This window comes from Pelobates fuscus, chromosome 3 (assembly GCF_036172605.1).
Source record: "Pelobates fuscus isolate aPelFus1 chromosome 3, aPelFus1.pri, whole genome shotgun sequence".
NCBI classification, from domain to species: Eukaryota; Metazoa; Chordata; class Amphibia; order Anura; family Pelobatidae; genus Pelobates; species Pelobates fuscus.
Window position 1 is genome coordinate 199,415,809 of NC_086319.1, and position 19,071 is coordinate 199,434,879.

The 19,071-nt window shown below is 38.2% G+C and overlaps 1 protein-coding gene across 1 annotated transcript in view; it reads right to left on the bottom strand.

The window, feature by feature from the left end:
- CDX1 (caudal type homeobox 1) overlaps positions 1-13,971 on the bottom strand; it is a 45,092-nt gene extending 31,121 nt beyond the window's left edge. Inside the window, exon 1 of the mRNA XM_063445408.1 lies at positions 13,485-13,971. Within this exon, the coding sequence (XP_063301478.1) occupies positions 13,485-13,920 (436 nt within the window). The 5' untranslated portion in view covers positions 13,921-13,971. The remainder of the gene's footprint in view (positions 1-13,484) is intronic.
- Positions 13,972-19,071: the final 5,100 nt, after the last annotated feature.

The following is a 19,071-nucleotide window of genomic DNA, read 5'->3' on the forward strand; positions in this document are numbered from 1 at the left end:
ATAATAATAATATGGGAAGTCTACATATCCTATAAACCAAATACCTGGCCTCCCTATAAGTAAAGTTACCATATCCACTATGTTTTCAGGGACACAAATAATGTTGTCATATTTATAAAAACACATGAAAAGGGTTGCCCTGCAGTATGTATAATGCATACTCTGCAGGATTCTTCATTGCCCAATTACTTAATATTATACCCCGTCTTCTGAATTCTACATAATACCGGGCAACCCTTTTCTTGTGCTGCACATCAATATGTATATGTGATATGTGTTCCTGAAAGCATTGTGGATCTGGTAACCCTACCTATAAGTCTGTAACACTTACTCTTGGATATAGTAGACAAGTAAATGAATCATAGGTGTTGAAATTTGAAGAGTCAGGACTGACTGCGTGAATTATACCAGTCCCTGGGTGATATTATATGCACTGGAGGAAAGTCAGAGCCCAGGGATGTTTTATACAAAGGGATTAAATATATTTTTCCGATGTTGATCATACATTATATTGAAGGTAGAATCATTTGCCTGGCATAAATTCTCAAATACCAATATGAGATCTAGTCATTTCCAGGTCTGTAGAGACACCCAGTGTACAGTATTACACAATAATCTTAAATATATTTTCTGATTTAATTACTCTTTTATTTACAATGTATTTACACAATCTACAATAGTGCCAGATTTATTTCATGCATTACAAATCCAAATTAGAACAAATGTAAAATCGTTCCTCAAGCTTGCACAAAGTGTCAACAGAGTATGCTTATACTTTTCACATTTCAAGATCTGTTTATATCCTACAGTATGAGTAAAGCAATTGTGGCTTTGTCGCATTAATTTACAATGTTAAAAAATAAATACAAGATTGTGTTTACTTTTCCTATAAGAAGATAATACACTACCTATATAAACCCAAACACACACGTATGTATGTTCACGGAAAATATATACTATGATTTTCAGCCAAGATGTCTTTATTAATCAATTATTTTAACCAGCTACCAATCATTTCTGTAACAGTTTTTACTTTATTTCTTTCCCATGTGAATGGATGGAGAGAGACACAGACATAAAGACAGACAGACAGACAGACAGACAGACAGACAGACAGACAGACAGATAGATAGATAGATAGATAGATAGATAGATAGATAGATAGATAGATAGATAGATAGATAAATAGATAGATAGATAGATAGATTAGAATAAACAACGCAAAGAATCATTCAGCAAATTTTGCAGGAAATATAGTACTATTGAAAATTTACATCCTCAACTTTATCTGCGTTGTTTAGGAAAAGCAGCTGAAATACTCAATATATGGAACTGAAACTCATATATCTCTACAAACTAACATAATTATAACTTTTTACTATCACCTTACATCACAATGCTACCAGAGAAAAATAGCATACTAAAGTAGTATAGTTGAGTAACTAAAAAAAAAAACTAAAAAAACTAAATACTTACGTAACATGAAAATGTCATGTAAAATAATAACAAATTATTTTACACGACTGAGCTTTTCAGTTTCTCAGATTTTATCATGATAAAGGGATCTGTGCAATGAACTGGTGGCTTGAGGGAAACAATGCGAGAATTTTTGACAAAAGAGAAGATCTCTTTCTAACTTGGCAACTTGTGCAGGTCGGTTCTCAAGTCAAAAGAACACTGAGACTATGTGGGCACCTTTTAAATAATAATAATAATAATGTGTAAATAGAAGCCAAAAAGGAAAAATTCACAAAAATGTAGTACTCTGTAGAATCTGCCTAACAAAGGTAAAACCCCTCCTAAGTAGAATCTTTTAAATGTAATGGCAAAACAATATAAAATAATAATAACTTTTTTTAAACAAGATCCTAAAGTAAAAATGTCAAGAGCTATTGACAAAGGCAGGATTTACTGCCGAAACGCGAGTTGAGCTACTTAGTGTGCCGATGCACTTATTCTTTTAGTTCATGTTTCTATGGAGGAGAGAATAGTTTGTCTATCCATTTGTGTTAGCTGCAGTTCTTTATGTTAAACACGTAGGGCAAGCTACATAGAATCTTTTAGCTGCCATGAAGCAGCGGATAGCCTGGGTGATTAGGTTTGATAGCTCTAGCCATTTCTCTGGATAGCCTCCTAGTTACAGAGGGTTATTAGCACGGCTGGTTTGGGAGTGGGGTTTGGCTGCCATTGGTTTTATTGTGGGGTTATGCCTCTATTCAATTAGATGCATGTCTACTACCACTACTCTATCTGATGGGTCTTATTCATAGAACCCCACTGGCTATTACCTATCTCCAGGGCTCGAGTCCTGCAGGAACGCATGGGAACGGCGTTCCTGCACTTTTTCCAAAGCAGGAACGCCGTTCCCGCTAGTGATCCTGCAGGACCTGCCATGCGACCTGCACACAGGGGCCATCACACACGGTGCTCCCTCTCCGGCTCTAACTCTCGCGAGACCACGGGTTACCATGGCAACGCTCCGCACAGGCGAGTCTCGCGAGAGTTAGAGCTGGAGAGGCAACACAGCGTGTGATGGCCCCTGTGTGCAGCGGCTGCCTCCCTCCACCGGACCACCAGGCGATGTCCCCCCTCCCTGACAAGGTAAGAAGCAGCGAGGGGGGGATAAAATAAAAAAAATTATACACATAAAGTTAAAAAAAAAAATGCTTCACCCCCTAGCACCCCCCAATCATCCAGCACACACACACATCATCCAGCACACACAAACACACACACACACATCATCCAGCACACACAAACACACACATCATCCAGCACACACACACACACACACACACATCATCCAGCACACACAAACACACACACACACATCATCCAGCACACACAAACACACACACACACATCATCCAGCACACACAAACACACACACACACACATCATCCAGCACACACACACACATCATCCAGCACACATACACACATCATCCAGCACACACACACACATCATCCAGCACACACAAACACACACACACATCATCCAGCACACACAAACACACACACACACATCATCCAGCACACACAAACACACACACACACATCATCCAGCACACACACACACATCATCCAGCACACACACACACATCATCCAGCACACACAAACACACACACACACACATCATCCAGCACACACAAACACACACACACATCATCCAGCACACACAAACACACACACACACCATCCAGCACACACACACACACCATCCAGCACACACACACACACACACCATCCAGCACACACACACACACCCACATCATCCAGCACACACACACCCACATCATCCAGCACACACACACACACACACATCATCCAGCACACACAAACACACACACACCATCCAGCACACACACACACACCATCCAGCGCACACACACACCATCCAGCACACACACACACACATCATCCAGCACACACACACCATCCAGCACACACACACACAATCATCCAGCACACACAAACACACACACACACACATCATCCAGCACACACAAACACACACACACACACACACACATCATCCAGCACACACACACACATCATCCAGCACACACACATCATCCAGCACACACACACACACACATCATCCAGCACACACACACACACACACACACATCATCCAGCACACACACACACACACATCATCCAGCACACACACACACACACACCATCCAGCACACACACACACACACACACCATCCAGCACACCCACACACACACACACCATCCAGCACACACACACACACATCATCCAGCACACACACACACACACACACATCATCCAGCACACACACACACACACACACATCATCCAGCACACACACACACACACACACATCATCCAGCACACACAAACACACACACACACATCATCCAGCACACACACACATCATCCAGCACACACACACACACACATCATCCAGCGCACACACACACATCATCCAGCACACACACACACACATCATCCAGCACACACACACACACACACACACTGCATTCATTATACACAATCTGCACTTGCTACAAACACACTACATTCACTATACACACTCTGCACTCACTACAAACACACTACATTTACTACACACACTGCATTCATTATACACACCCTGCACTCACTACAAACACACTAAATTCACTATACACACTGCATTCATTATACACATTCTGCACTCACTACAAACACACTACATTTATTATACACACTGCACTCACTACAAACACCTCATTATACACACTCTGCACTCACCACAAACACACTACATTTATAATAAACAATCTGCACTCACTACAAACACACTACATTCATTATACACACACTGCACTCACAACTAACACACTACATTCATTATACACACTCTGCACTCACTACAAACACACTAAATGTATTATATACACTGCACTCACTACAAACACACTACATTCATTATACACACTGCACTCACTACAAACACACTACATTCATTATTCATACTCTGCATTCACTACAAACACACTACATTCATTATACACACTGCACTCACTACAAACACACTACATTCATTATTCATTCTCTGCATTCACTACAAACACACCACATGCATTATACACACCCTGCACTGCACTATATGCATAGGAGTGTAATTTTTTTTTTTAACAGGGGGGGGGGGGGGGGGGAGGGGCAGGAATCTTGGGTGAGTTCCCACACTTTTTTCCCCAGGACTTGACCCCTGCCTATCTCTGACTACCTTTTCACCTACTGTCCTACACAGGCTACATGTTCTGTATGCTGCCTGCTGTGCAACTGATATCCTGAGCACCTCGGACGTTTGTTTCTTCTCAGGCTATACTATACATATTGTTTTGTGCGTGCAGCGAACTTTTTTTTTTATAGGTATTTTTTATACCCTTATTGGGATTTTTCAATACCCTTTATACTTGTTGATTATTACAAGACACTTTCTCCTGCTCTCCTTTTTTCACTTTACTCTATCTATTGTATTTTAACTTTAGGATCTTGTTTAACCCCTTAAGGACACATGACATGTGTGACATGTCATGATTCCCTTTTATTCCAGAAGTTTGGTCCTTAAGGGGTTAAATAAAGTTTATTATTATTTTTTTGTTGTTTTGCCATTATCTTCGAATGATTCTACTTAGGAGGTAATTTCAGTAAGGAGGGTTTCTACCTTTGTTAGGCAGATTCCTTTACCTTATATGTATCTTTTTTCTAATTAACTTGGGTCATGCCCACATTACCTCTCTGACCATATTTATGACCGCGTATTAGGTTTTTCGTGATATCATTGTCTTCCTCTTTTTCTTTACTGTACAACATGCTTCATAAATTACAGGTAACATTATATAATTAAGTCAGTTGCCTAATTAATTAATTGAAATTAAATGAATATATTTTAAAGGGAGTTATTACTTAAATTCCAAACTTGTAACACCAAATTTGGAAAACAAATCATTCAGGGCAAAATAAAGATTATACCTGAAATTTGTGACGTGCAGAACTTTGCAAATTACCCAGGAAGAGTGAAAATAATTGTTGTTTTTTTTTTTTTTTTTTTTGATTCTTTACTTTTGTTGCGCAGGTGGGTACATAAACATTGACATTCGCCACAACAGCGTACACGTGTCTATCATATGTCATAACAATGGCTTAGATACTTGCGCTTTTTTGTTTTTAAGAACAGGCTTTTGGTAAGCGCAGCACCAGCATACATATAGGTAGATACATATTGACTTAGCTTTGGCGTGAGTGTGCGCACAGTTTTAAACGTAAATTAGCTTAATGATAACAGGTTGTACATGAATAATCAATTATTGCGTTGCTATATGTTGCTGCAGAATAGTAAGTGCCTGAGTACACATGTCGGTTGGAGAGACAAGGCAGCAGTTTCCCAAATGACAGCTGACATGTTGACTATGACATAAATAAGTAAGCGAGATAACGAGGCAAGGTAAGGTTGTCGTTTGGTAGCCGCTGGATGGTTAGGTTTACGGCAGCCGGTGGGTGAATCTCCTGAGCCTGGTGCCCAGCAGTGTGAAGTAACATGTCACATAATGCATTTCTAGAGTGGCTGATTTTAAGATTATTGTCGGTTTCAGTAGGTCACTGGGGATAGGGACAGTCATATAGTGTGGTCGTCCAATGTTGTCATCCGCGTGAAGACTTCTGACTAGTCCGCTAGTGTGGTTCTGTGAGAGTCAGTCATGCTTGTGAGGGTGGTTGCTGTTTAGAACTGGCTATGTTAGTGAGTGTAAGTCGTTGCAGTCTGGGGCTTCAAATAATGTATGGTATATACACTTTAAGTCCTACACATGGGGAAAATAGGGTAAACAATACTGTACAAAAATTAGGCAAAAGGCAAATTAAAGTGATCGAATGGCAAACAAATGGCATCCACAAGGCATACCATAGTACATGTGAGGTCTCACTGTTGCGACCTTGAAAATAATTGTTAATGCCAAACATTATAAAATGTAGTTAATATGATAAAATATTTATATTATTTATAATATTTTCTAACACATGACAAATTAGAAAGTTTCAACAGACAAAAAGGCAATTATTCGAAAAAAAATAGTGTAACAAAATCCAAAATGTGTATATGTTTCACTTACTATTTTACTGATCAAATAAAATGCAAGTATTTAATACTACTAAAAGCATAATAAATGAAATAGCATTATTCTACAATTATGTTTTTTATTCTTTAAATACGGTATAATTGCTTAGGCAAGTCTGTCAGAATAATGGTTAGCTTTATTTTAACCATTTCTTATTTGCAAAGATATATATTAATGTATATTAAAAGAAAAGTAAGAAAATAATTACTTACGCATTATCCTAAATCCCTAGTGCGCAATTAACTATTTTTTATTTTTTTATTTATTTTGTGTGTGTGTGTGTGTGTGTATTGGGACTGGTGTGTACTATAGTCATTGCTGGATTTTGAGCGAAGGACTTAATTTTGTACTTATGTTAATATATGTCTATAGATTATACATTTGGTAAAAGGTAATCCTAAAACTACTGTCCTTTTTTGTTTCTGCTTTGTAAAGTAAGTTCTCCTATGTCCCATAGTCAAGTGCACCCAGCACTGCAGAATTTGTAGAGAAATCAGAGTTCCAATACTAAGTCAATAAATCATTCATTTTAAAAATGCTTGTTTAAATATGGAAATGTGTTATTTCCCTCCCCTTGATTAAGAAAATAATAGCTTGGTCTTATTCAGGGGGCGTACCTAGAGCATTTGGCACCCGGGGCGGACCCTGAGTGTGGCACCCCCCCCCCCCCCCCCCCCCCCGATCACATAAATTTCATACACTCCCTACACATAAAAACCCTGCACCCCGATCACATAAATTTCATTCACTCCCTACACATAAAAATCCTGCACACCCCCTTAATAAAAAACAAAAACGTGCACAAACCCCTCTTAATAACAAAAAACCTGCACACACCCCTTATAAAAACCCTGCACACCCCCTTATAAAAACCCTGCACAACCCCTTAACAAAAAACAAAAATCTGCAGTGCACATCCTCCCTTAATAAATAGAATACTGCAACCCCCTTAATCAAAAAACCCCTGCACCCCCATTATTTAAACCTCCCCCTTTAATTCTTTAATCCACAGCCCCCTTTAATTAATCCTCACTCCCCCCTTAATTAATACACCCCCATTAATTAATCCACACACCCCTTAATTAATACACCCCCCTCAATTAATCCACACACCCCTTAATTAATCCTCACTCCCCCTTAATTAATACACCCCCCTTAATTAATACACCCCCTTAATTAATACACCCCTTTAATTAATACTCACCCCCCTTAATTAATCCACACCCCCTTAATTAAAACACCCCATTAATTAATCCTCACTCCCCCTTAATTAATACACCCCCCTTAATTAATCCACACCTCCCCTTAAATAATACACCCCCCTTAATTAATCCACACCCCCCTTAATAAATATACCCCCCTTAATTAATCCTCACTCCCCCTTAATTAATACACCCCCTTCATTAATCCACACCCCCTTAAATAATCCACACACCCCTTAATTAATACACCCCCTTAATTAATACACCCCCTTAATTAATACACACACCCTTAATTAATCCACACCCCCTTAATCAATACACACCCCTTAATTAATCCACACACCCCTTAATTAATCCTCACTCCCCCTTAATTAATCCACCCCCCCTTAATTAATACACCCCCCTTAATTAATCCACACACCCCTTAATTAATACACCCCCTTAATTAATCCTCACTCCCCCTTAATTAATACACCCCCCTTATTAATACACCCCCCTTAATTAATCCTCACTACCCCCTTAATTAATCCTCACTACCCCCTTAATTAATACACGCACCTTAATTAATCCTCACTCCTCCATAATTAATACACCCCCCTTAATTAATCCTCACCCCTCTTAATTAATCCTCACTCCCCCTTAATTAATACACCCCCCTAAATTAATACACCCCCCTAAATTAATCCTCCCTCCCCCTTAATTAATCCTCCCTCCCCCTTAATTAATCCTCACTCCCCCTTAATTATTACACCCCCTTAATTAATACACCCCCTTAATTAATCTTCACTCCCCCTTAATTAATATACCCCCTTAATTAATCCTCACTCCCCCCTTAATTAATACAGCCCCCTTAATTAATCCACACCCCCTTAATACACCCCCTTAATTAATACTCACCCCATTAATTAATACACCCCCTTAATTAATACACCCCCCTTGATCAATCATCACCCCCCTTAATTAATCCTCACTCCCCCCTTAATTAATACAGCCCCTTAATTAATCCACACCCCCCTTAATTAATACACCCCCTTAATTAATCCTCACCCCCCTTAAAACACCCCCTTAATGAATCCACACACCCCTTAATACACCCCCTTAATTAATCCTCACTCCCCCCTTAATTAATACACCCCCTTAATTAATCCACACCCCCCTTAATACACCCCCTTAATTAATACTCACCCCAATAATTAATACACCCCCTTAATTAATACACCCCCCTTGATCAATCCTCACCCCCCTTAATTAATCCTCACTCCCCCCTTAATTAATACAGCCCCTTAATTAATCCACACCCCCCTTAATTAATACACCCCCTTAATTAATCCACACACCCCTCAATCCACCCCCTTAATTAATCCTCACCCCCCTTAATTAATTCACACCCCCCTTAATACAGCCCCCTTAATTAATCTACTCACATTTTGATGATGCCTTGACCGACTGGGTGCCTCACCGCCCGGATATTGGAACCTTCAGCTGGATATCCGTGAAGGCGGGCTGACGGCGCTGCGCACGACGTCATCACGGTGCGCGACGCCGCGGCCCGCAACACTCCTCCCCCTTCTCCTTCAAGTAAGTCCCGCCGGGCCGCAAAGGTGCTGCGGCTGTGCGCAGCCGCCGCAGCGTAATGATGGGGGGTGACACATGACACTGGACGTCATGGCACCCCCCTAGTCAGTGGCACCCGGGGCGGGCCGCCCCCCCCGCCCCCCCCTTAGTACGCCACTGGTCTTATTATTACGTATTTGTTATTGAATTTCTTTTAATGAAAAGAAGATTAATACAAGTGGATGTACAATTTAACCCCTTAAGGACACATGACATGTATGGCATGTCATGATTCCCTTTTATTCCAGAAGTTTGGTACTTAAGGGGTTAAAGGGACGCTTTAGGCATCACAACCACTTCACCTCATTGAAGTGGATATGGTCCCTGGAGTCTCCTGATACCATTCCACAGTACACTTTTCGATTGTTTTCACACTGTTTGACCATACCCAGGCTTCCTTGGCTCTGCCCCCTGCAGGAGATATAGCTTACACTCTGCGTATGCCGTACCAATTCATACCAGTGTTGGGCAGAAGTGATAGGCTGACATTGGACTGCTGATGCCTATCAATTCTAGGAGTAATGCAGAAGCATTACCCCAATCGGAAAAGAGTGGGGTCAGGCTGTTAGGGACTCTCATTCATTGCTAAACACTATTCGAAAATGTTTTAACACTGAAATGAGGTTCACTATCACTGCCGCACATCACAGCTCAGATCAATGCGGAAGCATCAACACAAGCAATAGAAAAGTTCTGAGCCACAGGCGCTCAGGTAACCTTATTCATTGTTAATTTTCTGAAATATTGTTTATGGAATATTGCATTCTATAGTAGCCAGAGAAAGATTTTAGCACACTCAACGCACTACAGATTCTTGGCAGACAAGAATAGTTATGTTTAGCTTAACTGTACTTACTTTCTGCATTATGTCTTCAATGGCATATTTAGAAAGCTGCATGCCCGAAATGAAAATCAAATTTCTTATCAATATCCATAAGATGTGATTATTGTTTTATTTATCTCATACCTACTGCTTGAGACAAAACTCTATTTCTACTTCTAAGCATTTATTCAGACCCTGATATAACGAATACCAGACAATTGTTAAAATGTTTGAGACCATTAATATTTCTCTTATGCATTATGAATAAATTTAAATAAATTATTTGTGTAAACTTTTATCATGTAAAAATGTTAGGTATCCTTGAACTGCAAGCTATTCTACCCTACATTTCAAATACATTCTATGCACATTTGTCTAAGGCAGGGGTGGGCAATCTGCGGCCCTCCAGATGTTTTGGACTACATCTCCCTTGATGCTTTATGGCCCTAAGAGAATTATGTGAGATGTAGTCCAAAACATCTGGAGGGCCGCAGATTGCCCACCCCTGGTCTAAGGGAAAATACATTGTGTAGATGGTGATAATACATTTTTGGGGAGGCCAAGAGTAATTGGAAGAATAATCCAGGCCTTTGATGAGGGAAGACAGAACTGCTGGCAAGTCATTGAGCTATTTTTACTATTTTAGTTATTTTTACGTGGGATTTATCTTTTGGCCTTCCATGATCTAGGGTCCCCCAAACTCTGGCCCTCCAGATGTTGCTGAACTACAACTCCCATGATTTTTTGGATATCTATTTAATTTAAAGAATTGTGGGAGTTGTAGTTCAGCAATATCTGGAGCGTCAGAGTTTGGAGAGCCCTGATTCTAGCATACACAATGCCTACAGATCTTAGTCTACTGAAAAGAAAGGAAAAATTAGTTAATTATATTGCATCTAGGTGCACAATATATTCAGTTTTCTACAGCTGAATGACCTTATCCAAAGCAAAAGTATTATTAGTGAGTTTTAGAAAAAACATGTACTATTTCCAAAGATTGTAGTCTATATTTATACATGCCAGAATAGTTATAGTCTAATTGTGTTAACTCTTATGAATCACATAATGCTTGTTATGTATCAGAGCAGAATTAAACGAGTTTTGCAACAGCATTTCATGATAGCATTGAGAAGTGAAAGACCTTTGTTTAGGAAAAGTATTGGTTGATAACACTAAACTATAACCCTAAAGTCTTTAATTTGATTATATTTTCTTCTTGGCCCTTCACACAGTTTATCTAAAACATGTTTGTATTGTCTTTGTTTGCAATAACTATTGTTGTCCCACCACCACACTCAGACAATGGAGGGGCCTTCAGTGTCAGAGTAACAATGCATCCAAGGACAAAATTGCACTTGAAACCAACATGAAAGTATCTGACGAATAAAACCGCTGAAAGAACATAATGATCAATCTATTAAACATGTCTATTTTTCATTATTCTTGTTAACCGGTCCAAAATGAAAAAGCTCCTTTAGATCGAATAGAATTAAAATTAGTTGACAATTGCGTAATGAACTAAAATAGCGTGAGTTAAACAAAATGTATGCTCAGTGCATTAATAAATGGGAAATCTAAATTAATATTATTTATATTATATGAGATAGGTGCAGAGGGAGAGACAGCGGATTTAAAAAAAAAAATGCAAAACAAAGTTGAGCAAAGTCTAAGGAGACAGATTTAGCAACACCAGGTATTTTCTTGTTTCAAACTCTCTATAAACTAGGAACACTTTTTTTTAAATATGTGTGTCGCGTTGGAAAAAATATAGACTCCAAGATACCATATACATTTTACCGATTACTGTCCTGGAATATGTTTTTAAGCATGTTTAATTCAAATCGCAGTGAAATACTACTTTACACTTTTATAAAGTGCCAGATTATCGCTAAAAGGTGCTCACAATATGAAAGAGTAAGAGACATCTCCTATTACATTTTACAAGCACTATCAGGTGTCTTCACTAAGTAGTAACGTTGGGTTGTTAATAATCAGTTTGTAAAAACTGGCAGAGTTGGAAAGAAATCATCAACTCTGTTGAACTGTAATTTTTGTTTAAGCTATTGATTGTGCTCTTTGTCTAGCAAGTGGGCTCTCAAGTTTTCAGAACTTACTGTTCCAAGAGTTAAAAAAAATATTTTTAGGCATTATTAATGATTAGATCTAAAAAAAAAATCTCTATATTATTAAGCTATATAATTGATGCCATAAAAAATAATAATAATAATAATAATAATAAATTGGCAATACATGAAAAAAAAAACTATATTACAGTTAATGTACATAATATACTAAATTGCACAAGGCAGCTGCCAACTTGCCAAAACTCCCTACCTAGTAAACGCCAGATTTTTTACAATTTACATTTACATCTACATCAAGCTCAAAATAAGTAAAACCATACATAATGGTATTGATAGCTTTATGCATTTAAATTACCATCATATTTAGTCATGTTTAATGGTAGGCTAGGCGAATAAATTGCATTAAACAGCACTGCAGCATATATTAGTGATTTATAAATAATGAGCAAATATATAGAAATTTAAGTGATGTAAATATCTGCATGATCTTGTTCATTAAAAAAAAAAAACCTTACTGCAATACTAATTGTGACAATTTTTTTAAACATACTATTTCTATAACCTGTAAACTACTAAACAAGATTAATCGCTAAGCTTCAAATTGTGCAAATAATTCTGCCCAGTCCTATTTAAATAAAAAAACACAATTGTAAATGTTTATCCTAAATTACAGTAACTGCTGAAAATGGATTAGTCCATAATATATCTGTAATATCTGTAATGCCTTAAATTCTTTCCTATCATAACATCTGACCTATAAGGAAGACAAATCTGCCAATCATATTTACATCAGTTCCTAACCCACCAGGTTAAGTTTCGAAAAAGGGGGACAACAGAGAAATCTGTGTTGTCTTAAGGCCAAAGGCCATTTGTCAAATATAAATATATTGGAAAATCTCAAATTTTGCTAAGTATATTTCTATATTTATTCATTTTTTTATTAATAACTAAAACGGTTGATTTTTTTTTTTTTTTTTTTTTTACTGTTACTAACTAAAACTAAAAAATATATTGCCCCCCACATACAGCCAGGATGTATTAATTTCTTGAAATACACCATTACATTTTAATTTTCCGGTCCCAGCTCTTCCCCCAGTCCCCCCTCTCTTTGCATACCCCTCTACTCACCATTGTTGGGGTTGCTGGCGGGTATTCCACTGCGCCTCATCCACTCATAAGGGTTGCGCCTTTGCGCATTGGGTGAGAGTGGGGGCACTGAGCTGTTCATGGCAGGTGGGATAAGTCCGGAACCTGGTGGCTGAACTGGATTAAAATCAGTGGGGCCGAATCCTATCTGAGTGGGGTTATTTGAAGAGGTTGCAGGTCCTGGGCCATAGGAGTGCCAATCCTCTCTGCTTGGCACATAAGGAGACCCCCAGCTGCTCCCAGGCTGGCCATGGTGAGGGTCACTGTTAATCCCTGGGACGTGGTGATAGGTGGCAAAGTCTGAGTACTGAGGGGGAGCAGGGACATAATTCTGGGGGTTAAGGTTGAGTCCAGGGTTAACCCTAACAGGGTTGGGGTACATGTTGTTGTCCTTATCCAAAAGATAGCCCACGTACATCTTTCCCAATGGGTCTTGTGCACATAATTTGAATTGCTCAGTTGTCTTGTGTATCCTGGAGTTTCCTTCAACTCTGCTCTATTTCTTCCTGGCTGCCTGCTCCCTTTACCTTCCTTGGCAGATCTCACAATCAATTTGAAAGGCACCTCCCTGTCCACAGCCTTTTTATTGGGCCACCAGTCAAACGATTTGCATTGAAAGGCACGTTTGCATTTCAAAGGGTTACACAGACAAAGTGCCAGAATCAAAGTGGAAGCCACGAGTTAAATTCAAATGGTACAAATTGCTCTCAACAGATAGCTCTGATGTGTGTATGTATGACTTGTCTCCAGGAAAAAAACAAAACAAAAAAAAAACGACATCCTAAGAACAATAATGTAAACTCAATTAGCAAAGCAGGGCAATCGAGATTTAGACCAAACACTACAGATTTTAAGTATGTTAAACTTTAAAACAACCTCTCTGGCCACCATACCACTTTCTGTGGGGGATAGGTGTATATTTCACCGGCACAAATACTAAAAATAATAAGTATTTTAGTGCCACAGGGGCAGGGCAACAAACAGCTCTCTGACAGGAAATGTATCAATACAGCCAAGGAAGCTGACGCACAGCAATATGGAACATAAATGGACTTCAATTTATTTATTTATTTATTTGGAGTGGGGGGAGAGGACACAACAAGCATAGCTTAGTTTGGTTTAATTATTTCTTCATGTTATCTCCAAGTCTTGCTAATACTCACATCTCCTTTGGCCTTACACAGTGCCTACTGTCCATTAACTTGCATTGCATAATGCTGGAGCATCTATACAATACCACAAGTACAGTATTGGGTAAAGTTTTTATTGGGGGACTGCAGGTGCCTACTGTTTGGTCAACATTTTTAAAAAAAAAAGCAGCAACCCATAAACAAGTTGTCAATTTAACTACCAGTTATATTTACATTCAAATAGGTTTCTGATGTATTTCTAATCTTTATTTTTAACTCTGCTCTTTCAGTGTAATAGGGTTATTACCTAAAGCGAGGATTCATAGGAATTTAACCCCTTAATGTGTGCCCAGAGGAAAGCACTTAAACATTTTTATTTAAACATATACATTTTAAATTATTTGAAAACCTGTATCAGCTGTGCATTGAGATAGTCAGGACTAGTTTGTCTTCAAAAATATAACATGCTAACCCAAACTCAAAGTGTCGAAGACCGAATCAGGGAACCGTATGAACAATATGGCCCTGCATTAGGATGTACCTAGTCATGCCCCTTACTTATGACGTGCATACGTATGACTTTTCTTGACATATTATGGCATTAAAACATTTTTTTAAATAGAAAACTATTTTATCCAGGCAAGCCCCTACCACAGCGCATTACAATATATGCAATCGACTATTATTATACAAAAAGAGGCAACATTTTCTGCAGTGTTGTACAACAGGGGGACTAACAAGCAAGTTGTTGCAGCAAGACCATTTGGACGTAGAGGGACATAAATTGGAGTGGGCCCTGCTCATACAGCTTGCACGGGGAGTGCAATATGTGTGCTCCTCTTGTCAAGATTCTATGTGTCCTTTCTGTATCCTGGGATCCTTTACTGGTGAAATTGCTTTCAATTCAGTGTTGTAAAAGTTTGGTAAACTTCATTAAGAAGTTTCAAATTGGGGGGAAAATAAATATGTAAGCTCCCTTGAAAGTCTGATGTGAGGGCATATAAGATTTTGCCGAGTTGAAAGCTTAAATTGTTTCACTAGCTAATCTGCACTGGTTAATGTCAGCAAAGCTCTGTAATAAACAAAGCTCCCCAGGAGTTTTAATTGCAGTAAATAGATATATGGATTAGTATGTGTAAATATACTTTGTGCTTGTTCTAAATGACTTACTGAATTACAAAAATGACATTGTTCTCCAATAGTTTGGGATATTGCAGTATGACACTCAGTGGAGCAGAAATGCTTAAATGAACACTCCATTGAAAAAGTTTTTTGTTCTTTTTATTTTTAACGTTATTTTAGTAGATATGCCCCAAAGAAAACATGCTGTATTTTTGTCTGCATGTCTTCTTTAAAGGATATTTTAAAAAAAAACCTGATTGCTCAAGCTGCGGACCTCCTGCCTCCTGCAGCCTTTGCAAACCCTCCCTCTTTCTCCAACGCTGATTTTCAGTCTGTGCTGGGGAATACACCAGTTACAGGCTTGTCATTGAGAAGCCTCTGTACTGAGCCCCAAAAGCTCACACACGCACGATCATGGCTCTCCTATGCTTCTCAATGAGCTGTAACACAACTCATTGAGGACGTGAGGAGGCAGGCACGTTCTAACCCTGCCCACCTGCCAATATGGTCAATTCTGTGGTGCTAACCAAAGTGGAAGAAAACCTCTCTGGCTGGCTCAGTTTCTCTGCTCCCAATTGTGAAAGTGCCTATTTCTTTTTAAATCAGCACTTTTATAAACTGACTGACAAGGTATCAAAACCACCACCAGTATATAAGTGGAGTACGCAAATGTATGCATTTACCCTACATTACTCGGGGGTGTCTACATTCATACAGATACCAAAACGACAAAAATAAACTCAATAATCTTAGCCCTAAACACTACTAATTCCTAAACTGCTTGTACTGCCCAATAATCACCATAAAAACTCCTAAACGTAGCACTAACAGAAACCTAAATTGTGTAATGAATCTGTAGTTGTACTCTTATAAACACTTCAGCAGAATCACTCAAACATTTTAAAGGGGATTTTATTATTAATACATATATTGAAACAGCACAACCCTTTTTGACGTTTTTGCCACATTGTGATTTTAGAATCTTTTAAAAAGATGAAACAACATGTAATAATATCCAAGGATTTGCCTAACACCCTCCCCTGCCTCCCCGCCACCCCTTCCCCATCGCTTTAACTGGTTAGTTATGGATGCTTCTTAAAAAGAATATTAAAAAAAAAAAACATCCTTCAGGGATGTAGGATGTGGTCTGAACCGTGCATTTCAATTGGTGGTATAGCAATCCTAATTATCCTATCTGCTTTCTCAAACTTTCTCAAATGTGATAGACGGGGGGCTGGGCAGGGGTCTTAGGAGTCAATTGAGAGAATTGTGGTATCAGTTTTCATTGAGAAAGTACAAGTAAATCCTCAATTGGATGACAAAACATGTAAATAAAGGATTATGTGACAACAAGATGATTAGGCTTTAAGCAAATTAACAAATGACTAAGGGCTAACAAAAACAAAAACACAGTTAGTTAAAAATATTATTGCGATGTGCATAGATACAACATTAGAGTGGACACCCCATTGACTAAACACACTATAAGTTAAAGATGATTTCTCTTGAATCACTAATTAATTAATTTCAATTTCCATCTTGCTTTGGAAGCCTTCAAGAAAATGTGGATCTGGAAATAACCAAACTAGCTGAGCCAATGCTTTCAAAACCAATATTTCTGTTGGTGGGCATCTATGATTTTGTATCCAGCAAATTAAATTGTTAGTGTCCAATATTACAAAATCCCTACCATCTGTATATAAGTTCTTCATTAAATTTACCAGGTAATTAGTGGGAATTTGATCATTAACAGTTCATAATAGAATACACTTTTACAGAATTTTGAATGCATTATTAGTTACAAAATTGGGTGAAAATGTGTGAAACTCATTGCTTCAGAGACAGTTCTAAAAGTAAAATAAATATTTACTAGCTATTTTTTTTTAACTATTGGCTATAAAACAGTGCACTATTGTTTGTTTTATACAGTCACTTTGAAACCATCTGTCAGTGACTTTTCAGATTAAATCAGATCAGAATGTTCCTGGTGGCATATTTTTGCTGCTTGCAAATATGCTACATAATTTTGGCCACTGAGGGTGTCTTTTTGAAACATCATACTCATGTGCTTGGAGGTAACAAAATGCCTTTAACCCCTTAAGGACCAAACTTCTGGAATAAAAGGGAATCATGGCATGGCACACATGTCATGTGTCCTTAAGGGGTTAAAGTTACCGCAATTCATTTGCCCTCAAAGAGATCATCAGGCACAGAGAAGCATTGGGGACTTACTGCGCATGTGCCGCAAGCAATCATTGCTCCCCGCCAGTCAGATACTTCTCATAATGAAGGATTGAATCTAATGCGTCTCTAAGACTCATTAGCAGTTTCTTGCATTATGCATATGATGCAGATTTTCAAAGGTCTTTATGAGGAAGTGCCACTAGTGGCTGACATTAAGATGGAGTATTAGTGCTTAGAATGCCCCTTGAGTATCTAATACTCAGTCTGTAACTGAGAAAGAAATACCTTTCTGCTATGGGACCTTACAGGAATTAGAATCTTAAATCTTTTTGCTCTATCTGCTATCTATCTTATTGCTATGATACCCAGATACCCTCAGCAGGCGGGATACAAAGGACAGTAATATATATTACTAGGCAGTCATCTGACTTTTCTGCTCAAGGACTTGATATTGTGTTTTTCAGCTCCCTGAGCATTTCCAATGCTTGTAACGTTTCAAAGGTCAGCCCTGAGTGAAAACAGTTTTTTTTTTATGTCGAGTTATACTGTTCTAACGTGTGGTTAAAGCTCATCTACATTTCTTTTCAAATTGTTTTTATTAATACATTTTGATAAAACATAACAATTTAATTTTTGTAAACAAATAGGTTGTGAACATAGTACAATTAAGCAAAATAAAAAAAAGTAGAGTAATAAAAATAAAAATGAAATAAAAATAAAAAAAAATATAAAAGTAACAAGAAAAGAAGGGAGAGGGATCCATCATTTTTGCTGATAGTAAAAAAAAAAAAATTTGTATTGTGTATACTATTCAGCTGATCTGCAGAAAATTTACACCAGATACCTTACAATATCATCTCTACGGGGTGTGCGGTAATCATATATGAAGGCTTTTTTCCCTTCAGTTTCCCAAGTATTCCATTGAAGTTTTAATGCATCAGAGTGTGGAAAAGGTTGTCTTAGTACCTTATCGTATCTTTTATTATTAAGTATTATATTTATGACTTCTTTAATAAATGGAATAGTTGTATTTCTTTGTATAAATCTGTGATTATCTACACCATTCAGAAAGTAGTTTTGTCTCAAATTCTGAAAAGTTTTGTTTGATTACCTTATGCTTAACCCCTTAAGGA